The 16,659-nt window shown below is 43.9% G+C and overlaps 2 protein-coding genes across 3 annotated transcripts in view; both read right to left on the bottom strand.

The window, feature by feature from the left end:
* Window positions 1–16,428, bottom strand: part of ptprb (protein tyrosine phosphatase receptor type b) — a 31,489-nt gene extending 15,061 nt beyond the window's left edge. For both annotated transcript variants that reach the window (XM_073480886.1, XM_073480887.1), the window contains exons 1-19: window positions 16,084–16,428; window positions 12,257–12,686; window positions 8,972–9,091; window positions 8,741–8,881; window positions 8,355–8,612; window positions 8,009–8,275; window positions 7,749–7,865; window positions 7,512–7,658; window positions 6,937–7,054; window positions 6,077–6,222; window positions 3,210–3,476; window positions 3,004–3,062; window positions 2,078–2,282; window positions 1,901–1,998; window positions 1,592–1,757; window positions 1,385–1,515; window positions 999–1,146; window positions 635–904; window positions 75–250 (exon numbers count right to left, since the gene is read on the bottom strand). In XM_073480886.1, coding sequence (XP_073336987.1) covers window positions 75–250; window positions 635–904; window positions 999–1,146; window positions 1,385–1,515; window positions 1,592–1,757; window positions 1,901–1,998; window positions 2,078–2,282; window positions 3,004–3,062; window positions 3,210–3,476; window positions 6,077–6,222; window positions 6,937–7,054; window positions 7,512–7,658; window positions 7,749–7,865; window positions 8,009–8,275; window positions 8,355–8,612; window positions 8,741–8,881; window positions 8,972–9,091; window positions 12,257–12,686; window positions 16,084–16,149 — 3,330 coding nt within the window. In that variant the 5' untranslated portion in view covers window positions 16,150–16,428. The remainder of the gene's footprint in view (window positions 1–74; window positions 251–634; window positions 905–998; window positions 1,147–1,384; window positions 1,516–1,591; window positions 1,758–1,900; window positions 1,999–2,077; window positions 2,283–3,003; window positions 3,063–3,209; window positions 3,477–6,076; window positions 6,223–6,936; window positions 7,055–7,511; window positions 7,659–7,748; window positions 7,866–8,008; window positions 8,276–8,354; window positions 8,613–8,740; window positions 8,882–8,971; window positions 9,092–12,256; window positions 12,687–16,083) is intronic.
* The window catches only part of ptprr (protein tyrosine phosphatase receptor type R), a 32,546-nt gene continuing 32,013 nt past the window's right edge, over window positions 16,127–16,659 (bottom strand). The window contains exon 17 of the transcript XR_012180073.1: window positions 16,127–16,202. The gene's annotated coding sequence lies outside the window, so the exon portion shown is untranslated. The remainder of the gene's footprint in view (window positions 16,203–16,659) is intronic.

Below are 16,659 nucleotides of genomic sequence, written 5' to 3'. Positions count from 1 at the left end.
AGCACAGATAAAACATGGTGACAGGAAGCATGATGATCATATTCTCTATAAAACTAAAAGCAAGTTAATCCCACCTGGTGATGCTCCTTCCTGCTCCCTGCAGCGTCCTGTCTGTGATTGGCTGTTGCCTCGGCGACACTGTAGAGCGACAGGTCGTAGATGTCGACGTGGCCGTCCGAGGGCCGCCAGGAGAAGGAGAGAGAGGAGGTGTTGGCCGAAGTGACGGTCAGATTACTGACTGCAGCCGGACCTGCACAACAAACACATAATATGTGTCACGAGTGATCAGATGTCACTTCCTGCTCTACATGAAATAAACATCACTGACAAACAGACTCCATGTTTCTACACAAAGACAGAAAGAAGTTCATATTTTCATTTAATGCTGAATTTACAAGAAGGAGACAATGATTCAGAATCTGTCCGTGACAGAGTTTCACTACGTTATGAAGTTTGTTTTAATTCAACAACTCTTAAAATCACTACATTTCTTAAGGGGGTCTGGTGATGTTGTGGTTACTAGTGAATGTGCACTTTTTGAAAAACAAGAGCAGACATGGTAACATATTAGACTGAAATGTTGGCAGTTCGATCCCAGCGTCTGTTCCTACTGTCCTGTAATGTCTTGACTCACGTGTCTGTCCCTCTGCTGTGACCTCCACTGACGGGACGCCACCGCTGAGCGTCACCACCCTCACACGGTACCACTTCCCTGATGTCAGACCCTCCAGACGCTCGCTTCGACTCTCCACAGGAACTGACCGATTGGCCACAATGGCGCCGGCGTCGTCCAATAACTGCAGGCTGTAGCCGTCGTACACGCCCACCGGCCTCTCCCAGCTGACGGTGAGACTGTGGGTGGTGTGGTCGTTATCCGCCTGCAGGGCTGTGACACTGGCCGGAGCTGGAGGGTTCAACACAAACACAATAATCAACGATGATCAACATCAACTCATCAGAATCAATTTAAATCTTGAACCACTCGTCCCGAGTCTCACCGGTCCTGCCTGTGGCTGTGTTGCTATTGTTCAAATTCCCACTCAGTGATTTGATGGTGATGGTGTAGGCCCGGCCTGTGACCAGATTCAGGAAGTCGAGGGAGGAGACGTGTTTGGGGACAGGACGAGTCTCGATGATGTCGCCGTCCTGGAAACAGGAAGTGACAACAGTGTAAACGCATCGTCTATAAATTAATCATCTATTCCTCCATCATTCATCAATTCATCTTTCAGTCATTATCCATCCATCAGCTCTCCTCTGAACTTCTGTCGTTTTAGAAAATCTCATTCAAAAGTCCATTTAACTTTTGAGCTATTTTGTCATTTTATATTCTGTTTGAATGAAACACTGACTGATAACAGCTGATACGTGCAGGTGGACTCACCGTGGTGGACAAGGAGACGATGTACATGTCCATGTCTCCGTCTCCAGGCGTCCAGGAGACCAACAGCCCACCAACAATGTCCGTCCGGCCCGGCCGAGGAACCAGGTGGAGGTTCCCTACTGCGCTGGGAACTGGAGAGGACAGTCTGGGATCAGTACAACTCGACTTGAGATGGTTTAAATAAAGTCGTCTTCGTCATCGTCTCACCTGTCCGTCCCTCGGTGTACTGAGCTTTCTGGTTGTCTCCGCTGAACGTCGACACCACGATCTTATAAAGCCGCCCAGGGGTCAGAGAGGTCAGCCGGTAACGTCGCGCCTCGCTGCTCAGCGTCTCCGGAGGGAAAACACGAGTGTCGTTGAAGAGCAGAGTGACCTGGAGACGAGAAGACGACAGGATTCAACAACAGGACTCAAACTCCTCAGAAATGACCATTACGGTGTTGATGAAGATAAAACTGTTTGTCCTCAGGATGAAGGACAGAATAAAGGAAGGTGAAGAGATGAACAAACACACACCACATACTGATCCACATCTCCGGGGGCGGGGCTCCAGGTGACGGTCAGATCACCTGTTCCTGCGTTGTCAAGCGACAGATTTCCAACAGCAGCTGGAACTGAAAGCAAAAAAAGAAAAATCAATAAAAACACAAATCACATGAAAGACGGTGTTTGTGTCCCTGGTTTCTGACTCACAGGTGCGTCCGTCGGTGGAGACGCTGCTGACGAGGTCTCCGCTCCAGGTTTCCACAGTGACGGTGTAGAGCCGCCCCGGCGTCAGAGACGAGAAGACGCACTCGTTGCATCCGGCGGAGACGCTCTTGTTCTGCAGGACGCTGTGGTTGTAACGGATCAGAACCACGTAACGGTCCAGATCTCCGGCTGCGTGACGCCAAGAAACCTGAACACGACAGAGGAAGAATGATCAGCACTTCATAATCCTCCATTTTACAACCCAATCTGATTATTTTTGATATTTTTTTCAACAGATCTCTGTCTTTTAATCTACTTTAACCAAATAGTTTACGGCGAAAAAAGCAAACAGCTCGTCTGCTGTAATCCAAGTCTTCCTCTTAGTTGTTGCTCAATTTACAGCTCTTAAGCCATTTTTTTGTTTTAAATCATCTCCAGCTGCTTCAGTTGTTTAGCAGAATGCTGCAACTCTGTTTTACTGTGAAGCTCCAGAAATGTTTTGTGGACTACGACACTTCACCTGACTTTACATCAACATGGAGGGAGGACATGATGACTGGATTTTACTGTTTGGGTGAACTGTTCCTTTAAGAGCACTTAAAAAGTTCTGGACTTGCCAACATTTGAAATTTCAGATTTGGAAACACAAGATAATTTTTTTTTTTTAAAGTTTTTTACTGGTTTTATCCTTAAAATAAGGATAATTTGACGAGTATTAAGTCATTTTTCTTCTTAAATTCAGTGTTTATTTCTTGTGTTTTGGCTTTACAGCTTTTTTTTGCAGTGTGACAACCTGAGATATTAATGTGGAACTAAGCGGCTGTTTAATTTATAATTTTATAATTTAAAGATCACAACACCATTAAAAAGTAACATTAATAATATAAAATCAAAAGTTTAAAATAAGTTACGACACTCGACAAACTGACCTTGAGGAAGTCGTCTCTTGCGGTGTGAACAGCGTCCGGGTTTTGCACCGTCGCCGGTTCTGAAGACGGACAAGAAAAAAAAAACGTTTTAAAAATACAGCAAACATGTTTTATATCATCACTCTCCACTTAAACTTCACAGTATATGAACAAAAAATAAATAATCTTATTAACATGAATCTAAAATAATCACGATTCATCCTCACGTGTTCGTGTGTGAACCGTTGTGGCGTTCTCCAGGCTGCCGCTCCGCGTCACTATGACGACCGAGTACAGCCGCCCGGCGACCAGCGAGCTGAAGGAGTGCTCGGGCGGCGAGGAGCCGGACACGGCCAGAATGTGGACGGTTCGACTCCCGTCCTGCACACGAACCAGGTAGCTGTCCACCACGCCCACCGCCGGGCGCCATGACACGTGCAGAGCGTCCGACCTGCCGCCGTTGGAAACGGTTACCTCGGAGACCGACGCCGGGGCTGAAAGGAGAAGATGGCAGCGGAGAAAAACAAGGAATTGTTTTATTCAGTTTCACATGTTTCCAAACAGTTCAGCCCTTCTTCAGCCACCAGAGGGCGCCGCAGACCGTCTCTGACATCATCACGTGTGTTTTTAACCAAAGAAAAATGTATTTCAATAACTTCTCAGGATTTATTTTTGGATGTCTTGCTTTGATTTAACCTCTTAAACTGACTTTTGCTGAAGGATTTTTGTCGCCACAATAAACCAACGACATGAGAGAAGTTATTGATCTGAATCAAACAGAGAAGAAGAGAGGGAACGCAGTGTCTTTAATTCTGTCTGTCGACCAATAGGAGGCCATCTGAGGGGGGTTTGGGCGGGGCTTTTGTTTTGTTTACTCAAGTGCTGATTGGTTGGAAGGAGAATAAACACACACACACACACACCGAGAGACAGAGTATGTCCTGAAAATAACTGGGACATTATGTGGGAACACAATAGGTGCTCCAAGCAGGAAGTGTGTGTGTGTGTGTGTGTGTGTGTGTGTGTGTGTGTGTGTCCGTCCAGCAGGAAGCCTTTGAGCAGAGCACTGGGAGTGTCTCATTTTTGGCATTTCAGCTATTGTTCTAAAAACTCTGTGATGTTATCACATAATACACTCCTGCTGACACACACACACACACACACACACACACGCACACGCACTTGTTAACCTCTGGACCTTTAAGTGTTTGTAACTCTGACGCTCTTCTTCTAAAAAACATAAAGGTTGAGAAAACAGCTTCGACTGATTGTTTTGTTCTCGTGATATTTTTTGAAAATCACAATAATATTAATTATAATAAAAATGTTGACAGTGGATGAAAACTTTTTGCAGAGAAAATGATGAAACAAGAACTCTTTAAATCACCTATTTTACATAAAGGAGGGAGCTGCATCATTTATCTGATTTTGCTTTAATGTTTTAAATAACATTAAGCTGCTTCTCTCACCACAGTACGAACAACTGCTGACTCTCGTCTCAAACATTTGTAATTTGTTTTAAATCTTAAAAACTGATGAGTTTACTTTAATAAGTTTAATCCTTATTTATGTCAAAGAATCTAAATCTACTTTCTAGCTGTTTTCCAAAGCTTTCAACCACATTTCATGATGTTCATCAGGTGATGAGTTTGTTCAGCTGTTGTGGAAATATCACGGGACAACTGAGCCGAGACGATATTACACGGGACTGCTCAGCTGCTCAGAGTCTGGATCAGATCCAGACCTCCTGGAGGAATAAACACCTGGAGTCACATCAGATTCTGCTCTGATCCGATGGGAGGAGAGCTCAGAGATTACTTCTGAACTTGTGGGATTAAAAAGTGGATTTATCTTCACTCCTGTTTATCAACCTGACTGCAGCAGTGATCCGGAGGTGACCTCCATTGTCGGGTGTTTCTGTTTTGTAATGTCGACTGCTGACTGGAGCTGGAGGGGAAATGGACTTTACTTCATGAACGTAACGTTACAGAGAGGAGACAGAGAACCAGAACCAGAACCAGAACCTCTGCTGAGTGCTGACTTCACTCAGAGTAGTTTACGTCTAATGTACAGTAAAGTAATCCGGCTGTTTGGGGCGAAAACAACTGATCCTGCAGTCGAACTCGTTTCTCCGATGGTGAAAACATGAAACTGATCAGATCTTTCTGGTGATGTTGTTGGATGAGGTCGTGTTTTCTGCTCCGCTCTGTTTCAGGACTGTTGTTTGGACGGAGTTTTGGAGTTTGGGAGTTTTTCCTGTGAACAGCGGCTGAACGTGTTCGAGAGGAAACAAGTCCTGCATGAGAAATTTGTCTCTACATCATAAAAATCTGACTGACTGCCAATCATTGTGTTAGATAACTGTTCACATCTGTACGGCCTCTGAAACAGTAACAGTCACAGTTCAGCTGAAAACAAACCTCCACTGACAGAAATGCTGGTTTTAATCTTTACATTAACACTGTGATTGTTAAATATCAGTTTCATGACGTCTTAAACTTTCATCATCTCAGAATCTTAGAGGTGCTGATGTCTTTCACCATCATTTTTAAAATGATTCAAATATTTCATGTTTCTATATTTATTCATATTATTATATATTATTATTTATTCAGATGTCTTTTCTATAAATCTTATTCTAATCTTATAAAGAGCTGAACACTGAATCCTTCATTCTTTTATTTATTATTTTGTTTTATTTCTAAAACTACTAAAATATAAAACATTCAGTCTCAAAATATTGGAATCAGCAGTTAAATTACTCACAATGTGTCAGGCTTTTGATTTAATACATTTATTTTATTTTACCAAACTGTAACATCCTCATCATTGTCTAGAAGCTTCCTGAAGCTAATCTGTAATCTGGTGCTAATATTTGCAAGTTGGTACCAACTGATTAATTCAAATTAACAGCGTAACCTGACGAGTCTTTTAATCGGAGTACATAAGGTCGACTAAACACGCAAACATGCACATCTGTCTACAGGTAAGCATCAAAGTTTCCAATAATAAATAAGAAATATAAACATTTACTTGTGTTCACATGTAAACACAGTGTTAGACTTGTGAGGAGTCGTGGTTTGTAGCGACTCACCGGTGCGTCCCTCCAGACCGGTGGTTTTTGACTGCAGCCTCCCGCTGACGGTGGCGGCCTGCAGCCTGTAGAGGGCGCCGGGAGTCAAACCAGGCAGAACCAGAGAAGAAGAACCAACTGGAACGCTGACGTTCTGAACGACGACGCTGTGGAGGAGAAGAAGAGCTCAGAGCGTCACTGATGTCACATTTAAACACATTTTATTCCTTTTTTTTGTCTTTTTAGAATATGTGATCCTTTCAAAATAAAAGTCTAGTGTTCAACCAGTGGTTCCAAATCCAAAAGTTCCAGAATAAAAAAAACAAAAACTATTTGTAGTCCCTCCAATTTGTCTTGCGACTCTTTGGAGGTTGTTGGACGTCTGCACTGGAAAAGGTGACGGGACTGACCAAACAAAGACGGAGACGACGTTTGTGGTAACAGCTGTCAAAACAACAACAGTACAAACACGACAAAAACCTGACGCACACTTTGGTGTTTGGATGTCTCGTTAAAACATCTCGTTACACTTATATAACACAAAATAATCCAGAAAGAGACATTCAGTGAGATAAAGGGAAGCGGTTTTGTACAATTTTCACTTTTTGCACGGGAAGAACAATTATTTAGTTTTATACAATTATCATTTAGTATTTAGTTTACCAGAACATATTCACATTTAACAAGCTGACAGAGAATTTTTACTTTTTTCCTTTCAAAAAAAATACTCAAACCACGATTAATGGTGATTAAATTAATAGTTGACAATTGATTCATTGTTGCAGCTCTAATTTTTGTAGCTTGTTACAAGAAACACCTTGTATTTATTGTTTTCTTCTTATTTTGAAGTGGCATTTTTCCACTCTGGTCCACAAACACACCTGTCCTGCTGCAGGGTCAGTGTGTACGAGTCCACGTCTCCTGGTGGTTTTACCCATGATGCCTGGAGGCTGCTGACGCCAGAGCTCCTCAGAGTGATGGTACCCAACGCCATGGGAACTGCAACACACACACACACACACACACACACACACACACACACACTGAGCAATCAGTACACACGACAGGACCAGAGCCTTCGTTCAACTGTGCTATTATAGTTACACGTTTAGAAACAGTTGAACATCACTTCATGACCCGTTAAATTAAAAGGTATTAAAAAGATGAGTAAAATTGTTTTATTTGTGTATTTTCCCTTTTTATATGCATAAAACTTGCCTTTAAAACTCCATCATTTGTAACTATAAACTGCACTTCTACTCCTTAAATTCACAGAAAAATCCAAACAACATGACGTCTGTTTCCTCAGAATGCAAATACCTGCTTGTAAACACGACAGGAACAACAGAGAATATAATAAAACTGCACTATATAAAGATGTGATCATTTAAACTGGAAGTAAAGTAGTAAAACTTTGCTCTGAGGTAAAAGTATTTATTCCAACATATAAACACACCTGTCCTCCCCTCCACTGACACAGAGGCGTTCAGACTCCAGCTCCTGGTTGTCACGGTGATGGTGTAAAGCCTCCCAGGTGTGAGCACGTTGAAGGTGCACTCCCTCATGTTCGACTCCACCTTCCTGGTCGCCACGGTGACGTTACCTGCGAGTCACAGGAGGAATTAATGACACTGATGATAAATTAAAGTTGGACAAAAAGACGAGATTAAACTAAAAATGTTTTTCATCTCACCGTGGCGAATGGTCAGGAAGTAGTCGTCACGTGACCCAGAGGGGGCGTGGCGCCACATGGCGCTGAGCGAGGTCTCGTCCGAGTGTTGAATATGGAGGTCCGACACCGGAGCCGGAGCTGCAGAGAGTTTTAATATTCAAACTTAAACTGCTCTAAAGAAATGATGTACTTGTGAACAACTGTCTTTGTTTTTATTTTTATTTTGCAGTGTTCTGCAGTTACATATATTTTATTGTTGTATATTTCTGCAGTTATCTGACCTGTTGCTCCGTCACAGCTGCTCTCAGCCATCAGTCCTCCACTCTCCACCCTCAGCACAGCTCTGTACAGCCTCCCAGGCGTTAGTCTCGTCCCAGGGAAGCTGTAGTTCACCGCCCCTCGATCCAGAGTGGTGTTGACCAACTGCTGTGAGCCGTCAAACAGGAATAGCCTGTAACTCTCCCAGAGGCCAGCGGGAGGCGACCAAGAGAGGAAGAGTCCTCCAGAAGAGGAGGAGGACAGGGAGAGGAGGGACGCCGCTGCCGGAGCTGAAAATGGGACAAACACAGGGTGAGAAAAAGAACAGAAAGGAAAAATTTAAAGAAAAAGAAAAGAACAAAATCTCACCCGTCCTGAAGGTGGTTTCTGATTGGTTCGTTAGCTCGCCGCTCCTGGACGTCACCACAACTTGATAGGCTGAGCCGGGAGTCAGCCGATCAATGGTGACCTCTGTGGCGTCCGGAGGAAGCGTCGTCTCCTGGCGGCTCGTGTCATTGGTCGAGATGGCGATGACCAGCGAGTCCAGGTCGCCTTCTGGCTGTTGCCACGACAACAAGAAGCTTGTGCTGTTGTAGTCGGCGGTGACGTTTGAGACAGCAGCGGGAACTGGAGAGAGATTCAGCACAAGAGTTATTTAATCTTTACTTCATGTCTTCTTCCTCTCTACCCGTCTGTCTCTACCCGTCTTCTTCTTCCTCTCTACCCATTTGTCTACCTGTCTTCTTCTTTACTACCTGTCCGAGCCTCGATCGTCTCGCTGTTCTGCAGCCCGCCAGCCTCCGTCACCATGGTAACGTTGTACAGTCGTCCTGGCGACAGGTCCACGAGTTTGTGTTGTGTTGCCGTGCTCTCTAACGTTGCGTTTATCAGCAGATCTGCAGACACAAAGGAGATTTGTATTATTATTATTATTATTATTGATGTGTAATTTTCTTCTGGTCGGGGATGAATCACGACAGACGTACCTGAATGATCCCACAGCTGCAGCCTGAACCGCTGCGTCCTGCCCGGGCCGGCCTGCCAGGAAAGACCCAGGCTGCTGCTGGTCCTGGAGGTCACAGCCAGGCCGCTCACCGCCGACGGCTCTGATGACACAACACACACACACACACACACACACACACAGAAAGAAACACACACACATACATGATTGTGGGTCATGCTGCATAATAAATACTTTTATTACTTCAAGTTTATTTCACTGCAACTTATTTCCACAGCTAAGTCAGATGAGAGGACGATATCAGCTTCATCTGTGTGAGCAGCCTTCAGACAGCAGCCCCGATAATTTACACACTGTATCCTAAAACAGTGGGACTGTTCCTTTAAAGTGATTTATCTGTTTTGAGGTTCGGTCGGGCGGCAGGAAGAGGATCCACGGCCTCAAACTCTGGCCTTGTCATCAAAGTATGAGCGCTGTGGGAGTCCTGTTGACACACACACACACACACACACTCCCACTCCCCTGCTTCTCTTCAAGTCGTCCGCCTGTCTGAGAGCTCCCCGCTTCCTGGTTTGTGTTTTCCCACAATGCCGCTCTGTGTGTGTTTGTGCCGCCGTGTCGCCACTGGTGCTTCAAACTGAAGTCGAACAATATTATCAGGCAGCGACATCACAGCCGAGTGCCACGCTGACACACGAACACCTGCGGCAGCTTTCAGTCCCACTGCTGATGTTTCTGTATCTTCACTTACTGAGTTTTAAGGTAAACGAGCAGCGCTGGAGGAAGTATTCAGCAGAAGTACTGATGCCAGACTTTAAAATATTTAGTTCCAAGTTAAAGTCATGAAATCAAAATCTTATTTAGGTAAAAGTTTGTAAGAATCATCAGGACGGGTTCGGGACGTACTCCAGATAATAACACTGCTGTCGTGATGATAACTTCCATTAGCACGTTCACTGTTAGCATCGAGCTAACGAGGTAGGCACCAGTTTTACTAAATTAATTCAGAAATTGTGAAACAAATCATGATGTCGTTTTCACACCTCCCACTCATTGTCTATGTAGGAAACCGTGCAATGCATTCTGGGAGTGCTGCGTTGTGTTTCGAGAGACGGGGCGTCGCGTCGCTCGCTCCTCACGGACATAAACTTGAAGTCTAGCTACTTTATTCAAACCAGGGGCGACCAGCGCAACGAGCCGCCCCGTAAACCCCTGAAACACTATAACAACTAAAGATTGTCGTCTTTTTTCAGTTGTTCCCAACGAGGAGCGAACATCTGCGGCAGAGAAACGGTGCAGCGGTGCAATGTTTCATCTCAGCGCTCCTGAACGCACCGCCAGAAAAAAAAAAAAAAAAACAGTTTCTGGACACGGCCCTAAAATGTCTTCGCTGAGCTGTTTTTATGATGTAAGAGAAAGTTCTAAACGAGCCGCCATGTTGGTCCAGTTTGAAATCCAAGAGCAGCGGCACACGAGTGGCGTTCGTCCAATCAGGTGCAGCCAGTAAAGGAGGGTGGAGCCTGTTTTGGTCAAACGTGCAAAGCTGGGAAGCGTCACGAGAACCGATATCTGAAGGTAAGATCAACTAGTTAATAGTGCAATGTTTCCCTCTGAGATGTTGAGGAGTAGCAAGTAGCATCAAAGAAAATACTCAAGTGCCCCAAGAACAGTACTCGAGTAAATGTACTTAGTTACATTCCCCCGCAGCTGCTTGAACAGCTCCAACAGGTAAAAACAAACCTGCAGAGGTCATGTGAACACTGAAGGTCAGTGGCCTCCGGAGATAACAAACCACAAACAGCTTCAGTACAAGTGTTTTGAATCGCTGAGAAGGTTACAGTCGGGACTCGACTGGGTGCAGTAACACCCGGTTTCCTCCACGCACACACACACACACGCGCGCACACACACACACGCACACACAAACACCCTCACGCCCTTTCCCAGTGCTTCCCACAGAACAAAGAAACAATGGAGGCAGGAAATGGCTGAACCCTGAGCTCTACCCACGATGGAAATACACACCGAGGGTCCAACTTCTGTTCTGGAGGCCCGCCAGTGTGGACACAACACACACACACACCACACACACACACACACACAAACCACACACACACACTACACGTACTTCTACTGCTCTATCACTCTCCCTCAGCAGGTCTGTGGTTCCTGTGGCTAATCACAGAGCTACAGAGAGGGGAAACTACATGACATTAACTCTGACACACACACACACACACACACACACACACACACACACACACACACACACACACACACACACACACACACACACACAGAGGTCATGTCGTGTCCTCTCACTTCAAACGACTGGAGGTCAGAGGAGATGGAAACAACAGAATATTGGACTAAATGTTGCAAACAGGCTGTTTGACTTCAGACGTCTCCAACAGCTTGTTACAGGTACAGGTGAGGACCACAGCCTCTCAGGTCTGAAACGTCCCGTCTGTTGGGTTATCGCCCACAATATTTCATCCTAAAACATTGCTATGTGATTTTTTGAAGAGCTGAGGGTTTAAACTTTAGACCAAGCACTGTGGATTTGGTCTCTTACGGTTTAGTTTTGTCACGTCGCGTCCAGGAGGAATGATTACAGGGACAGACGACTTGTACGTCAAGAAAAAGTTCCTCTAAAACAAGAGTTTCACAATATCACAATAAAAGGTGTAATTTGTTAAATACATCCAGAATTTGAAAGCACCTCCAAAAACATAGAGGGCAGCATATCACCAGAGAAACTGACAACCGCTGCTCTTTGCTAGCTACCGTTAGCTTACTGGCTCATAGCTCATTCAGCTGTGGGGCCAGTGGTCCTGGACTTTGTCTGGGCCAGGAGGTCAGAGTGAAGACAGGAGATACAGTACAGAGGAGATTTACAGCAGCTCTGACCAGGACTATGAGTCCGGGGACGAGAAGACAAGACAGGGCAGGCGAGGACACGAGAGACAGGAAGCGGCAGAGTCAGGAGAAAACGGTGTTCGACTTTTTTCTCAACATTTTGTTTTTTTTTCTCAGAGTTTTTACTTCTCTCAGTGAAAAAATCTCATTACTTGTCAGGATTCCTCTTTCAGTTCCTCTTTCACATCATAAACATTGTCAACAGGAACTGAAAGTTTCATTTTTGGGTGCACTTTAAGCACCAGAAGTCCAGCAGTGCATTTATTCAGATAAATAAACACTACTTGGACTAAATATTAATAAACATGTGACTGTTAACTGAGCAAACACCATGAAGCTCCAGAACAAGCGAGGCGTTGAGTGTAGTGAGGAGCAGTAAAGGACTTACTGGTGTTGACGGTGACGTTTGCCGTCTCGTTGTCTCCCTGCGACTGAACCTGCAGCTGGTAGGAGGTTCCAGGCTCCAGCTGATCCAACACGCAGGTGAAGACGTCTCCTCCCTCCTTGTTCCCTCCGTCCTCGACTCCTAGCTGGTTGGTCCCCAGATAGTTCGTTCCCGTCTCCACCTTCACCTCCTCCCGCTCCTCTCCTCGCTCCCTTCCTCCGATCTCATTAGTCTCTATCTCCTCGTCTCCTCTCCTTCTTCTTCTACACTCGGCGCCGTCGCCTCCGGCGTCCGGAGACATCAGTGTGAAGGAGCAGTCCTGTCCAGGTGTGTTAACGGTCAGTGATATGGAGTCCAGACCGGACACCGGCTCAGACACTGAGATGCTACATGAGACAGTATGATTCTCTGTGGGAGCTGCACTGCTCAGATCCTGACGAAGAAACGAGACCAGTCAGATAAATGAAGCACAGAATGATTCTTGTTTTCATTGTTTTCACTCCTCTGGTGATATCAAACCAAAAGCCTGTAACCCTGCAGGTTTAAAACATGTGTTCATGTTCGGTACGGTTTAGTTTGAACAGAGTCAGTTAATCAAAACATCCTTCAAACATCTCAAACCACCACTGCAGCAAAATCCAGCCCTGAAGCCTGAGGGCAGCTAACAATGTTCATTTCATTCTTACTGTGTTTGGTGCATTTTTCAAAATTTGTGCATAAAAAACCTGGAAAAAAAAGGTTTTCATGATGGGCTGAGGTGGAAAAGTTGGTTTATTTAAAAGCAAAATGTGACAAATTAACAGTTGGCTGACTGATACGGCCTTAAAATAATATTGCAGTATTATTGGCTTTACTGCGATACACAAGTGTTTGAATCTTCTTGACCAAATGCCTCGATATTGATATTGGGACAGTATTGTCGGGATGACTGTTGGTTCTGGACATACTGTACCGACTGAGTGAGGACAAGTCTTTCACTTTAAGACACTTTAAGTCACTTTACTGTAATGAGACGATATACGTCTCATATCACAGTGACGATACACATCATATATGTTTTCCAGCCCTAAATCCTTCCTAACGAACACGACGTGGAGCTGACTACAGTCTCCGCTCACCACGAAGGACAAAACAAACCTTTACATCTGCCTTTCAAGTCTACAGGAGGAGAGTGACTCATGCTCAGGATCCAGACTTTGGGTGGAGCGTTACTTTGATCCTATTGTTCTGGAAACCTTTCACTCACTTCACTAGATCCTGGGCTGCAGCCACTAGTCTAGAAAAAGTTCACCCAAAGATGATAAACTCAGTCATCACCTCCTCCCCCCATGCTGATGAAAGTCAGGTGGAGTCTCGTAGTCCACAAAACATTTCTTCTTTTAAAACCCAAGTCTGCAGAATTAAAAGATGTTATTTTACAGCCTTTTTTAAGTCTTCACTGGAAATCAACGTCTTTTAATTCTGCACACTGATCACAGCAGACGAGCTGTATGGAGACATTTGATGTTTCTTTGCTACTGGATTCACTGATTGTTAAGAAATGGTCCCTCTGGAACCAGAAACTGTTGGGTTTTATTTTTCATTTCTATTCCTGTTCAAAACATAAAACACGTTGTTCACATTTCTGACAGTGTTACAGATTATTCCTCTCAAACGTCCTGAAGATCAAAATTTCAAGTTAAACTTAATGATTGCGGTTGTTTTCATATTCAGCAGCTCATTTTTCTCTTCACCTTCTATTAGTGTGAGCAGTGGTGGAAAGTAACTAAGTACATTTACTCAAGTACTGTCCGTGAGGTGCTTGTATGTTACTTGAGTCTTTTCATGGCTCTTTCTACTTCTACTCCACATCTCAGAGGGAGATACTGTACCGTCAACTCCACCTCATTTATCTGACAGCTTCAGTTACTTCACACGTGGATTTAGGAGTATTAGTACTTTTATTTAAGTAAAGTATCTGAATCTTAGCGTATAGAAAAGAACGGATCTGAAAACAATGGATCTTCTGCGCTGCTGCCAAGAAATCATGAAATGGACTGTGATGGTAGTTAATCAGCTGCAGCTATTTAAAGAACGGTAACCTCGTGTGTTTTTATCACTTTTAGGGTTCAACAAGCAATCGCTGATAATATTGTCTGAGACCGTTGTTCTGAACACTGGAGGGCAGAACAGGAAATAAAAATAATGTGTCACTGATAATGAGGTTCAGTGAGTTCAGAGACAAACAACGCAGCAGGGAGGACAGAGATGTAGAGACACACAGGAAGTGGGAACCATCAGCGTGACGACCACAACTCTGAAATACACACAGATCACAGTTATAATAATAATCACCATGTCAGTTCTGTGAGAGGTGAAAATGATCTGAACGTCTTCTCTGGTTGAAAAAACAAGTCAAACATTTCTAATTTTCATTTTTAATTTGAGTGACCGGGTCGTGTTAAGCCAAGCTGAGCCCACAGGGGAACTGCCAACCTCCTGCTCACTCAACCATAAGTAAAAAAAATCCCCCTTCGACAACTTCAAGTCTTTCTGACACGTGAGCAAAGAGACATCGTGGTCTGAACTTTCAGCACTGGAGCCATTTGTTGACCAACAACAACTTAAAGAACGGGGAACTTTTTAAAACGTAATAAAACCAAAACAATCATAAAATGGCTCCATGCAGCTCGTCTGCTGTGATCAAAGTCTCCAGAGGAACAAACTGATCTGAAAAGATGACATTTTTATTTTATTTTTATTTATTCTATATTTACATTAAGCAGAAGTCTTCACTGCAGCTGCTGAGCTCAAAGTGTCAGCGTGCAGCTGAAGTGGCTGCACGAGCTCGACTGCATCACAGAAATGCAGCGCAAAGTACAAAAAACAAATATCTGCCTCCAAAATGTGGAGATGTGGACGTGTACAGTCGCAGAAAACAGAAACTACTACTACTTAAGTACAGTACTTGAGTAAATGTACTTAGTTACATTCCAACACTGCCAATTAGTTAAGAAATATAAAAGATTTTGGGGGTTTAAGACAAAAGTTTCTTGACAGAATAAGAAAGAACGAGAAAATCTCTTCAGTCTCTCCTGAAAAACTCGGATGAAGTTGGAGCAACATTTGCAGATTCTTCAGAAGCAACGTCTGTTTATTTATTTATGCATTTTAATGGACTTTCACCTCATTTATTCCAGCGATTATTTATTTTAGCGCGTCTTTTTTTATCATTTCTTCCCTCGTCAGTCCTGAGTAGTGGAGCCATGAGGACTTTAATCATGTTTTATTCTGTTTGTCCGTTTTAAAGGTCTGTGTCAAGATGGACGCCGCTTCTTCTCCTGCAAAGAAAATGTACCGACGGCTACAAATGTGTTTAATGTTGGATTTTAAAACACTGTTTTAACACTATATTCTGCATGTTGTATCTTAAAACTGCATGAGAATGTGACTTTTAACTAATTTCAGTATCTCTTGAAGCAGAATGTTGGACTACAGCAGTTGATTAATTCTGATGAGTATAATTTCCATATGATTCTTGGTATAATGACAAAAAAAATCAAGAAACATTTCACAACCTGAAGGCAGCTCGTCGTTGTCGAAAGATAGCGACAGAAATTGGCATTTATTTTTCAGCCACGAAGAAGATTTCCCTTCAGATGCGGCTCAACTACAGCAGCACGAACAACTCTCCGTTTTAATCTTTTAAAAACCCGACTTCTCCTCACTCCTCACTTATTTTATCACCGTTTGTTGCACAAAAACAGACATGACAACATTTTAATCATCAGTCAGCTGGTTTCCTACACAGATGATAAATGAATGAATTAAAGAAATGGGAGCAGACTCACCGGCAGCAGCAGCAGCGAGGTGAACCACAGGCAGCAGAGGTAACTTTGAAATTTACATTTCAGCATTTTGATCGTCCTTCAGATCCTCAGACGGAGCATGCACCACCATAATCCTGAGGCTGAGGTAGAAGATGTGGGTTTATATTCACTATTTCAAGCAGATTTTAAGAAAAATTATCCCTTTGAGGTCTTCAGTGGAGTCCTGGAAAATTGAAAATAGTAAAATAACACAGCTGCAAGGAGCTAGTTTAATATCCTCGCTACAGAGAACAAATCCTTATTTGACAAAAAACGATTTTTCAAGAATTTGAATGTGTTTTGTCCGTCGTCTGTGTCTCACGTCCATCCTCGGCTCAACCCTCTCAGACTTCAGACTCGAGCGTTTCTCACTTTTCTCTGGCCTCCCTCCCTGCCTGCCTGTCTCTCTCTCTCTCTTCCTGTCTGTCTGCCTGTCTGTCAGACTCTATAGTGTCGAGGCTGGGAGTCACTAACGGACTTCCTCAATCAGGCCAATAGCTCCGTGAGTCACTGCGAAGGCACGACTACAATCTCTGCCTGGACGAGGCTATTAATAGG

This window comes from Pagrus major, chromosome 14 (genome assembly GCF_040436345.1).
Source record: "Pagrus major chromosome 14, Pma_NU_1.0".
Taxonomy (NCBI): Eukaryota; Metazoa; Chordata; class Actinopteri; order Spariformes; family Sparidae; genus Pagrus; species Pagrus major.
The sequence above is the reverse complement of the archived record's forward strand: the minus strand, read 5'-3'. Positions and strand labels throughout refer to the sequence as shown.